A 14,526-nucleotide genomic window follows, 5' to 3' on the forward strand; every position below is an offset into this window, starting at 1 on the left:
TCTGTGAAGGGAAAGTGGGTGATAAAGTTCAAAATACATCATAAGAAAATGGAAGAGTGGTAAAAGAAGAGTAATGTGAATACCAGAACCTGGCTGAGTGATCTGGTAACATTTCTGCCATATAGACTAAAATATTTATGAACTCTTCAGAAAGCTAAAGAAGCATGTATTTAAAGTGAAGGGTTATTTAGAAGACTATTATAATTTATTAAGAAGGCTAAAATCGCACATAATTCTAGAAACTCTTACCTTGAAAAGACTGTCTGGCTCTTTCTACCAGTTCATCAATTGGGTAACTGGCCAAATTTCCTCTGGCGTGTTTAGTTTTGCAGTAGGTACAAGCATTGAGACACCTGTTCAAATGATAGCAATAAATGAGGCTCAAGTTTTTAAAAAAGATAGTATACACTTAACATGGAAAAAGACCTAAAACATACACCAAGATGTTATTTTAGTAACATGTGCCACTTTATATGAAAAATACTAAAAAACCAATATCTATCATACTTCATACTTATTTTATTTCCACAAGGCACAGAAATTTACAATTTGCAATTTTTTTGAGTTTCAACTATTCAAAAATGCACGAATCACACAGTATTATCTTCAAATGAACATATCAGTGAGGAACAAAGTTTATAAACGCTTACAATGATTAAGTGATCAAAAGAAACATAAAAAATCCACATTTTTTTTAAACCTGTGACATTGCTTGGTCATTGTAAAAGTAGAAATTTAGTATTGCTTATGTATACTGTATTATTTAGAAATAATAAAGCATATTCATTTAACTTTTAACTAATGATATAAGAATAAATAGGCAACATAGCATTCTCATAAAAAAATACACGCTTAGAAATTTTCAGATAACATTTTTCACTCCTGAAGTCAGAAAAAATATATTAAAACAAGTCCACTGAATACTCCCTAGGATTATATTAGAGAAAGTAAACAAGGAGAATGACATTAGTTTTGAAAAATAAAAAAATAGATTTCCCAATAGTCTGTAGACATGATAAAAGAGTTATCTTTGAAAAACTAAAACACTGGTTCTACTCTCATAATTTTTAAATATAATTTAAATAAATTTTGTTATTCTAAAAGAAATAGTTACAACATAATAGAACAGTCCTACACCAAAAAGGCTCAACAACACTGAACAAAACAAGAAAATAACTCTTCATTGATTCAACTGCTAAAATGAACAGAAAAACACCATCATAATACAAATGCTTTAAAATTTCAAAATGAGAAAAAAAATGAACTTTTAATAATTGAACCTAACCAATGTGTAATTTTGTTAATATTTCACTATGAGATACATGTGAATCACTGTACTCAGCAGCCAAATATGCAATGCTTAATTTCTTTTTTTTACAAGATTTTATTTATTCATTTGAGAGAAAGAGAGGACGAGAGAGAGAGAGAGAGAGAATGAGCAAGAGGATAGGCAGAGGGAGAAGCAGACATCCTGCTGAGCAGGGAGCCCAATATGGAGCTCAATCCCAGGACCCCTAGATAATGACCGGAGCTGAAGGCAGACGCTTAACAGACTGAGGCACCCATGTGGCCTGCAATGCTTCATTTCTGATAATTTTTGCAAGGCACTCTTAAGTAACACATATATTTAGAAATGATTTTTACTGTTTATCCAACCACATAATCTTAAAAAACTACCATTCTTTTCTTCCTAAGCCATTTACTTTTTTTTTTTTTTAAATAAAACACAGATTGTGGCCTCTCTCTTATGAGCACAAATTCTAGTCTCCCAGTTGTTATAGGTCTTCTCTTTTCAATTTCCATCTGTTCCATAAGAAGGGAAAAGAAAAAACTGTTGCTGGCTCTCCCTGGGCGAGTAACTCACTTTTGTTTAGTCTTGACTGAGCATCTGACACTTTCCTGGATGTTTTATACACATTATCTCATTCACCATTCTGGAGTTCAGTGTTACTATCCCCATCTTATAGATGAAGAATCTACTTCAAAAATGTCTGATAATCACCTGATACCACAGAAATACAATGAGACATTATATATATGCTATATGGTTGTTCATAGCAGACAATCTGAAGAAATCTAGAAGAAATGGACAATCTAGAAGAAATGCACCAATTCCTAGAAACATACAACCTACAAAGATTAAGTCATGAAGAAATAGAAAATCTGAATAGATTAATAATGAGTAAAGAGATTGAATCATATCCCACCAAAGAAAAGCACAGGACTAGATAGTTTCACTGATGAATTTTGTCAAACATTTAAAAAAGAATGAATACCAATCTTTTCAAACTCTTCCAAAAAGCAGAAGAGGAGCGAACACTCTCAAACTCATTCTATGAGATTGTTATTATCCTGATATCGGAGCCGGATAAGGACATTTTAAGACAAGAAAACTACAAGTGAGGGGCGCCTGGGTGGCTCAGTCGTTAAGCGTCTGCCTTCGGCTCAGGTCATGATCCCGGGGTCCTGGGATCGAGCCCCGCATCGGGCTCCCTGCTCAGCCAGGAGCCTGCTTCTCCCTCTCCCACTCCCCCTGCTTGTGTTCCCTCTCTCGCTGTGTCTCTCTGTGTCAAATAAATAAATCTTTAAAAAAAAAAAAAAAGAAAACTACAAGTGAATATCCTTCACGAATACAGATGAAAAAATCTCAACAGAATACTAGCATACCAAATTCAACAGCATACTAAAAGAATCACACACCACGATCAAGTGGAATTCATCCCTCAGAAACAAGGATGGTTCAACACACACAAATGAAGAAATGTGATACAACACATTAATAGAATTGAGGATAAAAATCGTATGTGCATCTCAATAGATACAGAAAAACTATCTGACAAAATTCAACATCCATTCATAATAAGAAGGTTCAACAAACTGGGTATAGAATACTGTACTACAAGACAATAAAGACCATACATGACAAACCCACAGTTTACATCATACTCAGTGGTGAAAGGGTCAAAGCTTTTCCTCCAAGGTCAAAAACAAAGGCAACCACTCTTCCCATTCCTATTCAACACAGTCGTGTAAGTCCTAGCCAGGGTAATTAGACAAGAAAAATAAATACAAGGCATCTTAATCAGAGAAGTAAAATTATGTTTGCAGATGACATGATTTTTTTTTAAGATTTTATTTATTTGAGAGAGAGAGACAGCGAGAGACAGAGAGAGAGAGTGAGCACAAGCAGTGGGGGAGAGGGAGAAGCAGGCTCCCTGATGAGCAGGGAGCCTGACTCAGGGCTCAATCCCAGGACTCTGGGTCATGACCTGAGCCCAAGGCAGTTGCTTAACAGATTGAGCCACCCAAGTGCCCCTGTTGATGACATGGTCTCATCCATAAAAAATCCTAAAAACTCCACCAAAAACCTGTTAGATCTAATCAATGAAGTTAGTAAAGTTAGAGGATACCAAACAACATACAAAAAAACAGCAGCATTTCTATACACTAACAATGTATCTGAAAAAGAAATAAAGAAAATAATCTCATTTACAATAACACCAAAAATGATAAAATATATAGGAACAAATTTAACCAAGGAGGTAAAAAACCTGTACACTGAAAATAATAAGACAATGATGAAAGAAACTGAAGAAGATACAAATAATTGGGAGAAATAGTCCATGCTCATGGATTGGAAGATTTAATACTGTTAAAATGTCCATACTGCTCAAAGATGTCTATAGACTCAATACAATCCCTATCAAGATTTCAATGGCATTTTTTACAGAAATAGAGAAAATAATCTTACAATTTGTCTGGAACTACAAAAGACTCTTAATAATAGCTAAAACAGTCCTGAGAAAGAACACAGCTAGGAAGCATCACATTTCCTGATTTCACACAATATTACAAAGCTACAGTGATCAAGACATTATGGTACTGACATAAAAACAGACAAACAGACAAATGGAAGAGAATTAAGAGCCCAGAAATAAGCCTATGCATATACACTCAACTAATATTTGACAAAGGAGACAAGAATATTCAATGGAGAAAAGGTTAGTCTATTCAATAAATGTTGCCAGGAAAACTGGATGTTCTCTTGCAAAAACAATGAAACTAGACCACTGTCTTATACCACTCGCAAGAATTAATTTGAAATGGATTAAAGATTTATATGTAAGACCAAAACCCATAAAAGTTTTAGAAGAAAACACGAAGAAACTTCCTTGACATGGGTCTTAGCAATGATTTTTCAGATGTGACACCTTAAAGCACAGCAACAAAATCAAAAATAAACAAGTGGGACTACATCAAACTAAAAAGCTTCTTCACAGCAAAAGAAGTGATCAACAAAATGAAAAGGCAACCTACAGATTGGGAGAAAATATTTTCAAAGCACGCATCTAATTCATAACATAATAAGTGATTCAAACATTTGATTATTATTCCATAATAAGAAATCCTAATATCCAATAAGGGCTTTATATCCAAAATATATAAGGAACTCAATAGCAAAAACGAGCAAACAAATAATCCAATTTAAAATGGCCAAAGAATCTGAATAGACATTTCCAAAGAAGACATACAAATGTCCAACAGGTACATGACAAGGGTCTCAACATCACCAGTCATCAAGGAAATGTAAATCAGAACCACAATGAAGTATCACTTCACACCTGTTAGGAAGGTGATCATCAAAAAGACAAAAGATAACCAAGTGTTGGTAAGGATGTACAGAAAAGAAAGGGAACATCTGGCCACTGTTGGAGGGGATATAAATTGGTGCAACCACTATAAAAAACAGTATGGAGGTTCCCCAAAAGTTAAAAATACAACAAGCATATGATCCAACAATTCCACTTGAGTATATATCCAAAAGAAAGGGAATCACAATCTCAGATGTCTGCATCCTCATTGTCATTCCATTATTTACAATAGCCAAGACATAAAAACAACTTAAGTTTGTCCAACAGATAAACAGATGAATAAAACACATGGTGTGTGTGTATACGTATACACACATACACAACGGAACATTATTCATCCATAAAAAAGCAGGAAATTCTGCCATTTCCAACAACATGGATGAATACTGAGGGTTTTATTATGCTACGTGAAATAAGTCAGACAGAGAAATACAAAGTGTGTATGACCTCACTTATAGGTGGAATCTACAAACAAACTCATAGAAACAGAGAAGAGACTGGTGGTTGCCAGAAGTGAGGAGTGGGGGTGGGAAATGGGTGAAGGTGATCTAAAGGTAGAAACTTCTAGTTATAAGCAAAATTAAGTTCTGGGGACGTAATGTACAGCATGGTGATTATAATTATCAGTATTGTATCTTATATTTGAAAATTTCTGAGATCAAGGTCTTAAAAGTTCTTATCACAAGAAAAAAATGTTAACCATGTGCAGGGAAATCTGTTAACTAAACTTACTGTGGTAAGCATTTCACAATATAGACATATATCAAATCATTATGCTGTATATACTCTGAACTTATACAATGTGATATGTCAATAATATCTCAGTAATAATGGGAAGGAGGGGGGAGAAATCTAGTAAGTAGCTTGCTCAAGACACGTAGCTATGATGCAAATCTAGGCCTGCCAAATTTCAAACTTCATGCTGTTTCCATACCAATCTGACTCCCCAGAATAAATGTGTGTCAAACATCCTAGCTACATACAGATGCAAGTAATAAACTAGTCAATCATCTGACATGAGATACAAGTAATGTAGCATATGGATTCAAATATATTGCCAGTACTTATCATCCTGTATATGAAGTTAGTTGTCTAAAACATGTGTTTCTCTCTTTCATTCTTTGGAAATCTGACTTCTTTTCCACCCACTAGCCCAAACCAGTTATTCCATCCTTCTTTACAAATTGTTTTTCATCTTCTTGCTGGCATTGGGGCAAAATGTGTTATCTCATTTGATATGCCATGTCTTTTTAAATTCTACTGCTCAGGTTCTCGCTGCCCTTCTCAAGTGGCACCATGGTAATGTTCAATGCAGCAAGCCCTACCATTCCTTTACCTGTGATATCCCCTTATGACGGGCATTCACTTTGGGTAAATCAGCACTCTTGCAGAGAATCTGCTCTCTTTGCCTCCTGAAACTACTTCAAGTCTCTTGACCCCTCTCTCTTATTTCTATTACCAATGGAGAGTTCCATAAATTAAGTGGATAATCTTAATAAAAGCTACTACTATTTCTGACTTGGGCTATTTCTTTTTTTTTAATTTTTTTTTTTTAAAGATTTTATTTATTTGAGAGAGAGAGAGAGACTGAGAGAGAGAGAGCATGAAAGGGGGGAGGGTCGGAGGGAGAAGCAGACTCCCTGCCGAGCAGGGAGCCTGATGCGGGACTCGATCCAGGGGCTCCAGGATCATGACCTGAGCCGAAGGCAGTCGCTTAACCAACTGAGCCACCCAGGCGCCCGACTTGGGCTATTTCTTAAAAGTAACTCTCTTGAGGGACACCAGCCTGAAGAAGGGGAAGGAAAACAGAAGGAGAAGTAAACATGTATGTGAAACATTTATAATATGAACGAATGAACACACGTGAAGTATTTAGAATAGCATCCGCACCTAGTAAGTGACTGGTAACTGTTGGCCACTGGTTGTTTAATGTGACTGTTCTAAACAATTCTGTAAAGAAATAATTATGCATTATCATGTTCCAGATGTACCTAACTTTATGGAACAGATGTGCTGCTGATGGGTTGGCTTAAACCAACTTTGGAAACCAAATCATATTTTCCTACTGGCTCACTTAATAAAGGTGGAAATGTAACCCCATGGAAAACTCACTCATGAAAATCCACTAGAACATTTTAATAAAACAAGGTGATATTTGGAAACATTTATAATAATCAAAATAAGCCAGTAAGTATAAATATTACATTAAGAATTCAAAATATTCTTCACTAAACTGCTCCCCTGGGGTTAATTAGGGTGGCTGATGTGATATGTTTTTGAAGTTCTAAACTCTTTATTGTATAAGATAGGTTCATCCTTATCTGCAGTTATCAAAATATGTTATTTTGATAAAGTGAAAATTTCTATAAAGCATATTTGTTCAAGCATGTTGTAACAGCACTATGTCAAGCATCAAATCTGCTATACCTTACACTTAAGAGAGAGACCTGTTATAATACATAAGAAAGATATGTACAACAGAATCAGAAAAGAATGAGTTTTTGATATTTAGGTTAAAAACAATTTTCTCAATTTCGACATGACAAGCTTCCAATAAAATAAAGGGATTCATCATAGAAACCTTTACTAGATACTTTCAAGTTATCTGTAAACAATTAAATAATTGTCTGGGAGTAAGAACATCAAGCCAATTTCTTCAACTGTCAGAAAACAAAAGATCTTTGAAGGCTGACTGTTGAAAGCCAAAACCAGAAAGAGATGCCTGTGAAACTCCAAGGAAGATGGAAAATCCTGAAGAGCCATCAACTGTCCTGATAGAATAATAAAGCGAGCGCACCACACCTACTGCTCTGTGTAAGGGTGTCATATGGCCACAGGCCAAGAAGGAACTAAACACCTCAAAAGCAAAGACAGATTCAGCATTCAATTTAGCAGTACAACTCTAAAGTTTTAAAAAGCATCTGTGGCAGAATATTTTTAAGTTAGGGAAACCAAAGAGATGAAATAACAATTTTCACAAATTAAAATATTTCAAAGGGCTCAAATGCATAACAAAATGTCAAATTTAATACCTAAGCCACAGAAAGCAAATGAAAACTAAAAGTTTTAACATATTCAGTTTTTTTTCCTTTAAAGAGCATCTTTAAATATCACAAGTTCTGAAATAATTTAAAAATCAGATTTATACTTTTAAAAATTCACCCATACTGATATCTTTTTTTTATGGGGGAGGAAAAAAGCCTATGTGACTCAGAATTTCCTTTCTCTCTGTGTTTTAGGGTCAAAAATAAATTTAAATATGCAAAAAAACTATTGTGGACTCAGACATTAACACTTCAAACTAGCATATTCAGTTTCATTCACATAATTCAACCTTACTTACTTTTAATCAATTGACAAAGTACAATACTCCTCAAAGCTTCAATCTTACAAAATAATAAGCCCTTTACAGCACTAAACCTTACAAAAATCATGCTGTGGGCCAGCCACATTCTTCCATAACTGAAGTAAAATGAAGCAAACCAAAAAAAACAAAACAAAACAAAACAAAAAACACCTCAGGAAACAAAAGGTTCACACAGGGTAAGTTGTGCCAGACTTGGCTGTTAAATATAGCCTATTTTGAGCCCTCATCTTGGTTTTAAAAGTATTTCCAGGAAAATTATAAACCTTTTGATCTTTTAAACAAATGTAAGAGATACTCCTATCAGCGGGATCTGATTAGATCTTCAAATGATAATATAATACTTGTTTGCCAAGCTTTTCAAAATCCTGAACAAGCAAAGAAAAAATGACATCCTTAAAAACTAACAAAATATAGTTCCAAAACCTTACATTCTTTAAGCTTCCTGTGGCCAGGAAGCCTCCAACCTGAACTGAATCTCTCCACCAGGGTTACTGACTCCATCTTCTGTCCCCAACCCCGACATCTTATTCTAATAATTACAATCTCTCTCTTCAACTGTTACCTTTCTGAAGTTGCTTTTCCTTTTGAAAAAGAAAGGAAGGGAGGGAAGGAGAGAGGGGGCTTGGCAGCAGCTAGACTTTCTCCTGAATTAAAAAACAACTGCAGCTACATTTTTCTCTTATTCTACCTCCATTAGCTTTCTCTTATTCTACCTCCATTAGTCTGCTTCTCCATTAGCTACTGGGCTACATCCTTTGCTTCAAAAAGATGTTCCAACATATTTCAGCTCTATATGCTTATTTCCCATTCCCTTTACCTAACACAATTACCTTTATCATCACCACCCATTAATCTGTGTAAAAATCACCACAATCTTTAAAATCACCTGGCTGGGGGGGCGGAGGGGGAGAGTGGGGAGAGGGTTGCTAACAATAATAAAAGGTGGTTGCTCAATGCTGGACACTCAGTCATGCATTTTGCATGGTTTCGTTCATCCTCACAGAAATCTTGATATCAGTATTTTTATCACTAACTTTCATAGAGGAAACTGAAGTTGAAAAAGAGTAAGAAATTTACTCAAAGCTACACAGACAGCTCAATGAAAGATGAATCTATCTTTTTTTTTTTTTTTTTAAGTAAACTCTACACCCAACATGGGTCTCAAACTCGTGACCCTGAGATCAAGAGTTGCATGCTCTTCCAACTGAGCCAGCCAGGAGTCCCCAAAGATAAATCTATCTTATCTGGAACTCCTTCAGCACTGATTGTACTTGACCTCTCTTAAGATACAACCTATCTTACACATGTGTGTAAGAACACATGATGAGTGGGGAGGATCCTAGGAGGATGGTGGATTGGGAAGCTCCAGGAAAGGGTGTCCTCACCTTGAGAGTACTGCACTGACAGAATCTGTCTGATGCAACAATTTTGGAACTCTGGTTCCTAAGGGCTAAGAGCTTGCAACTTCCAGGGGAAGATCTGGATGGCAACTTTTGGGTAATTTCAGCTCTTAGCTCAGGAGTGGCTCCTACCCTGCCAACACCTTACCCCTAGCCATGTAGCAAGGCAGCTGTACATGTGTTCTGAGAGCAGCTTACACACAGCATGTGGGTGCTAGGGTGGGTAAAAAGGACCTTGCCCCCAAAATATCAGGAATGATGCTCTGACTGCCACTTCTTATCACAGAGGCTCAAGATAAAAAGGTGGCAGCCACTGTAGCACCTCCCCACATTGTTAAAAGTCTCTACCTCTCTAGCTGAAGTGACTGTCAGAAGATTTAAAGGGCCAGCATCCCTCCTCCCCCTTCATTTTTCACTTGTTTTCCTTTGGGGAGCCCAGATATTAAAGATTAGGACACTCAAAAAACAACTGCACATACGAGCAAAATTAGAAAGTGACCACACATGCCCAGAAAAAGGATCAGAAAAGACCTGAGAAGATCTTAAGTTCATACCTTAGGCTGATCCTCACCACAAACAAAGTGTACAACGATTAAAAAATAAACAATAACAAAACCCAGCAAAACCTGTGCAGGGGGAGAATCTGATTTCCCAAGTTACCACATTATTAGATTCAAATGTCAGGTGTTGAAAAAAAAAAATCACAAGACACAAAGAAACAGGAAAGTATGGCTCATTCAAAGGAAAAAACTATGTCAATAAAAACTGTCCCCAAGAAAGTCCTATGGCAGATATACTAGACAAAGACTTTAAAACAACTGGCTTTGCTTATCTTTTTCAACATTGCTGAGCGAAATAAGTCAATTAGAGAAAGACATGTATCAAAGGACCTCACTGACATGAGGAATTCTTAATCGCAGGAAACAAACTGAGGGTTGCTGGCGTGCGGGGTGGGGTGGGAGGGATGGGGTGGCTGGGTGATAGACATTGGGGAGGGTATGTGCTATGGTGAGCGCTGTGAATTGTGTAAGACTGTTGAATAACAGACCTGTACCTCTGAAACAAATAATACATTATATGTTAAAAAAAAAAAAAGAAGAAGAAGAAGAAGAAGATAGGAGGGGAAGAATGAAGGGGGGGAAAACAGAGGGGGAGAAGAACCATGAGAGACTATGGACTCTGAGAAACAAACTGAGGGTTCTAGAGGGGAGGGGGTGGGGGGATGGGTTAGCCCAGTGATGGGTATTAAAGAGGGAACGTTCTGCACGGAGCACTGGGTGTTACACGCAAACAATGAATTATGGAACACTACATCAAAAACCAATGATGTAATGCATGGTGATTAACATAATAATAAAAAAAGAAAAAAAAATTGGGTGCCTGGGTGGCTCAGTTGGTTAAGTGACTGCCTTCGGCTCAGGTCATGATCCTGGAGTCCCTGGATCGAGTCCCGCATTGGGCTCCCTGCTCGGCAGGGAGTCTGCTTCTCCCTCTGACCCTCCCGACCCTCCCCCCTCTCATGTGCTCTCTCTCACAGTCTCTCTCTCTCAAATAAATAAATAAAAAAAGAAAGAAAAAAAATTAAGGAAAGAGAAAAAAATAAAACAACTGGCTTTTTCCAATTTTTTTTTTAATTAACATATAATGTATTATTTGTTTCAGGGGTACAAGTCTGTGATTCATCAGTCTTGCACAATTCACAGTGCTCACCATAGCACATACCTTCCCCAATGTCCATCACCCAGCCACCCCATCCCTTCCACCCTCCTCCCCTCCAACAACCCTCAGTTTGTCTCCTGATAGATTAAGGGTCTTTTATGGTTTGTCTCCCTCTCTAGTTTTGTCTTGTAAAACAACTGTCTTAAAGATGTTCAAAGAACAAAAAATGTGCAAAAATCAAGAGAACAATGAATGAAAAAATGGAAATGAAAGAACAGAAAGCATAAAACAAAGAAATTCTGGAGCGGAGAACTACAAGAAGCAAAATGAAAAATTCACTAGAGAGATTCGGCATCAACAACCAAAAGACGTGGGGATGAGCTGAAAAGGAGCACAGGTTTTATTGTTGTTGACATTAAGCTGGTATACATTCAAATTAGTGTTATAACTTTAGAATGTTAAATATAATCCCCATGGTAACCATAATGAAAACAGCTACAAAATATAAACACAAGGAAATGAGAAAGTTACTTAAAACTTTCACTACAAAAAATCAACTAAATGCAAAGGAAAACAGCGCGTCTGGGTGGCTCAGTTGTTAAGCGTCTGCCTTTGGCTCAGGTCATGGTCCCAGGTTCCTGGGATCCAGCCCCGCATCGGACTCTCCGCTCTGTGGGAAGCCTGCTTCTCCCTCTCCCACTCCCCCTGCTTGTGTTCCCTCTCTCGCTGTCTCTCTCTCTGTCAAATAAATAAATAAAATCTTAAAAAAATAAAAAATAAAATATAAATGCAAAGGAAAACAATAATGCAGTAAATTAGGGGCAAAAGCTTTATAAGGCAAACAGAAAACAGCACAAAGAGAGAAGTCAGTCCCTCCTTATTAGTAATTAAATGCAAATGAATTAAACTCTCCAATCAAAAGACAGAGGTTGGCAGAATGGATAAAAACACAAGATCCAACTATATGTTGTCCACAAGAGACTCACTTTAGATCCAAAGATACAGAGAGGTTGAAAGTAAAAGTATGGAACAAGATATTCCCAGTACTTAATTACCAAAAGAGAGCAAGGGTCGCTATACTAATATCACACACAACAGGCATTAAATCAAAAAATGTAATGAAAACAAAGAAGTGCATTATACGTTGATAAAAGATTCAATACTGCAAGAAGATATAACAAGTATAAACACTTACACAGTAATGACACACCATCAAAATATGAAGCAAAAACTGACAGAATTCAAAAAAGAAATATCTCTACAAGAGTAGTTACTTCAATACCCACTCTCAATAATGAACAGAACAACCAGACAGAAGGAAAGTAGGCACAGAGAACCTAAGCAATACAATGAACCATCTAGATCTAACAGAACATTCTACCCAACAGCAACAGAATACACATGGCACATATTCCAGGACAGACCATAGGTCAGGACACAAATTAAGTCTCCATAGATTTAAAAGTATCTTCTCTGAACACAACGAATGAAGTTGGAAATCAGAACACAAAAATTCACAAAACTGTGGAAATTAAACAACACACTTTTAAACAACCAATGGATCAAAGGAGAACATACTTACTGATGAAGGAAAACAAAAATACCACACACCAAAACTTATGGGACGCAGACAAAGCAGTACTAAGGAGAAAATTTATAGCTATAAACACTTTTTTCTTTTTCAAAGAAAGATCTCGTATCAACACCCAACTTTATAACTCAGGAAAAGAGAAAAAGAAGAATAAACTAAAACCAAAGCTAGCAGAAGGAAATAATAAAGATTTGAGAAGAGATGAATGAAATAGAGAACAGAAAAACACCAGAGAAAATCAACAAAAAAGCTGATTCTAGGAAAAGATCCACAAAATTGACAAACCTTTAGCTACATGGACTAAGAAAAAAAACACTCAAATTACTATAATCAGAAATGAAAGTGGGACATTACTAACAATTCTAAAGAAATATACAGGATTATAAGAGACGTACCATGAACAACTGTACACCAACAAACTGGATAACCTCGTTAAAATGGATATATTCCTGAAAACACAAAACCTTCTAAAAGCAAGTCATGAAGCAATAGGGAATCTAAATAGGTCTATAACCACTAAAAAGCTTAAATCAGTAATCAAAACTCTCCTAATAAAGAAAAGCCTGGAACCTGACAGCTTCATTGGTGAATTCTACCTAACACTTAAGAAGCAATACCAATCCTTCTCAAACTTTTCCAAAAAACTAAAGAGAAGGGAACACTTCCTAACTTATTCTATAAGGGCAGCATTACCTTGATACTAAAGCCAGGCAATGACACCCCAAGAAAAATTACAGACCAATATCCCTTATGAACATGGATGCAAATATCCTCAACAAAATACTAGCAAACACAACTCATTAGCATATTAAAAGGATTATACATCATAATCATGTGGGATTTGTTCTTGGAATGCAAGGATAGTTCAGCATATAAAAATCCATCCATGTAGGGGTACCTGGGTGGCTCAGTTGGTTAAGCGTCTGCCTTCAGCTCAGGCCCTAGGATGTTGGGACCCAGCCAGAGAGTCAGGCTCCCTGCTCAGTGGGGAGTCTGCTTCTCCCTCTCCCTCTGCCTCTCCCCCCACTCATTCTCTCTTGCGCATGTGCTCTCGCTTGCACGCTCTAATAAAATCTTTTTTAAAAAATCAATCCATGTAATATGCCATATCAATAGAATTAAGGAGAAAAAACAACATATGATCATCTCAATTGATGCAGAAAAAGCACTTGACAAAATTCAACATCTTTCTTGATGAAAACAATCAATAAACTAGGAATAGAAGAAAACTTCTTCAGCACAATAAAAGTCGTATGAGAAAAACAGTGAGGATCACACTCAAAGTAAAAACTGAAAGCTTTTCCTTTACAATCAGGAACAAGGCAAGGATGCTCATTTTTACCTATTCAACAAAGTTCTGGAAGTTCTAGCCTGAGCAATTAGGCAAGTTAAAGAAACAAAAGGCATCCAAATTGGAAAGGAAGAAGTAAAATTATCTGTTTACAGATGACATGATCTTCTATGTAGGAAATCCTAAATATACCCCCCAACACCAGAATAAATGAATCCAGCAAAGTATCATGAACAAGAGTCAATATACAAAAATCAGCTGCATTTCTACACATGAACAATGAAAAATCTGAAAAGGAAATTACAAAAACAACTTCATTTACAACCACATCAGAAAGAATAAAATATTTAGGAATTAACTTAATCAAAGTGAAAGTTACTTACACAATAAAAACTACAAAACACTGCTGAAAGAAACTGAAAAAGATATAACGGAAACACATTGCATGATCATAGATTGGATGAATATTGTTAAAATGTCAATACTACCCAAAGTGGTATACGGATTCAATGCAATCCCTATCAAAATCCCAATGATGCTTTTTGCGGGGGGGGGGGGGGGGGGGG

At 36.4% G+C, this 14,526-nt stretch overlaps 1 protein-coding gene across 5 annotated transcripts in view; it reads right to left on the reverse strand.

The window, feature by feature from the left end:
• CDKAL1 (CDKAL1 threonylcarbamoyladenosine tRNA methylthiotransferase) overlaps nt 1–14,526 on the reverse strand; it is a 629,466-nt gene that overhangs the window by 334,177 nt on the left and 280,763 nt on the right. For all 5 annotated transcript variants that reach the window (XM_081827610.1, XM_081827609.1, XM_081827611.1 and 2 more), the window contains one exon: nt 250–353. In XM_081827610.1, the coding sequence (XP_081683736.1) occupies nt 250–353 (104 nt within the window). The remainder of the gene's footprint in view (nt 1–249; nt 354–14,526) is intronic.

The sequence above is a fragment of the Leptonychotes weddellii genome, chromosome 8 (genome assembly GCF_054177405.1).
Source record: "Leptonychotes weddellii isolate Sample4059 chromosome 8, ASM5417740v2, whole genome shotgun sequence".
Lineage (NCBI taxonomy): Eukaryota > Metazoa > Chordata > Mammalia > Carnivora > Phocidae > Leptonychotes > Leptonychotes weddellii.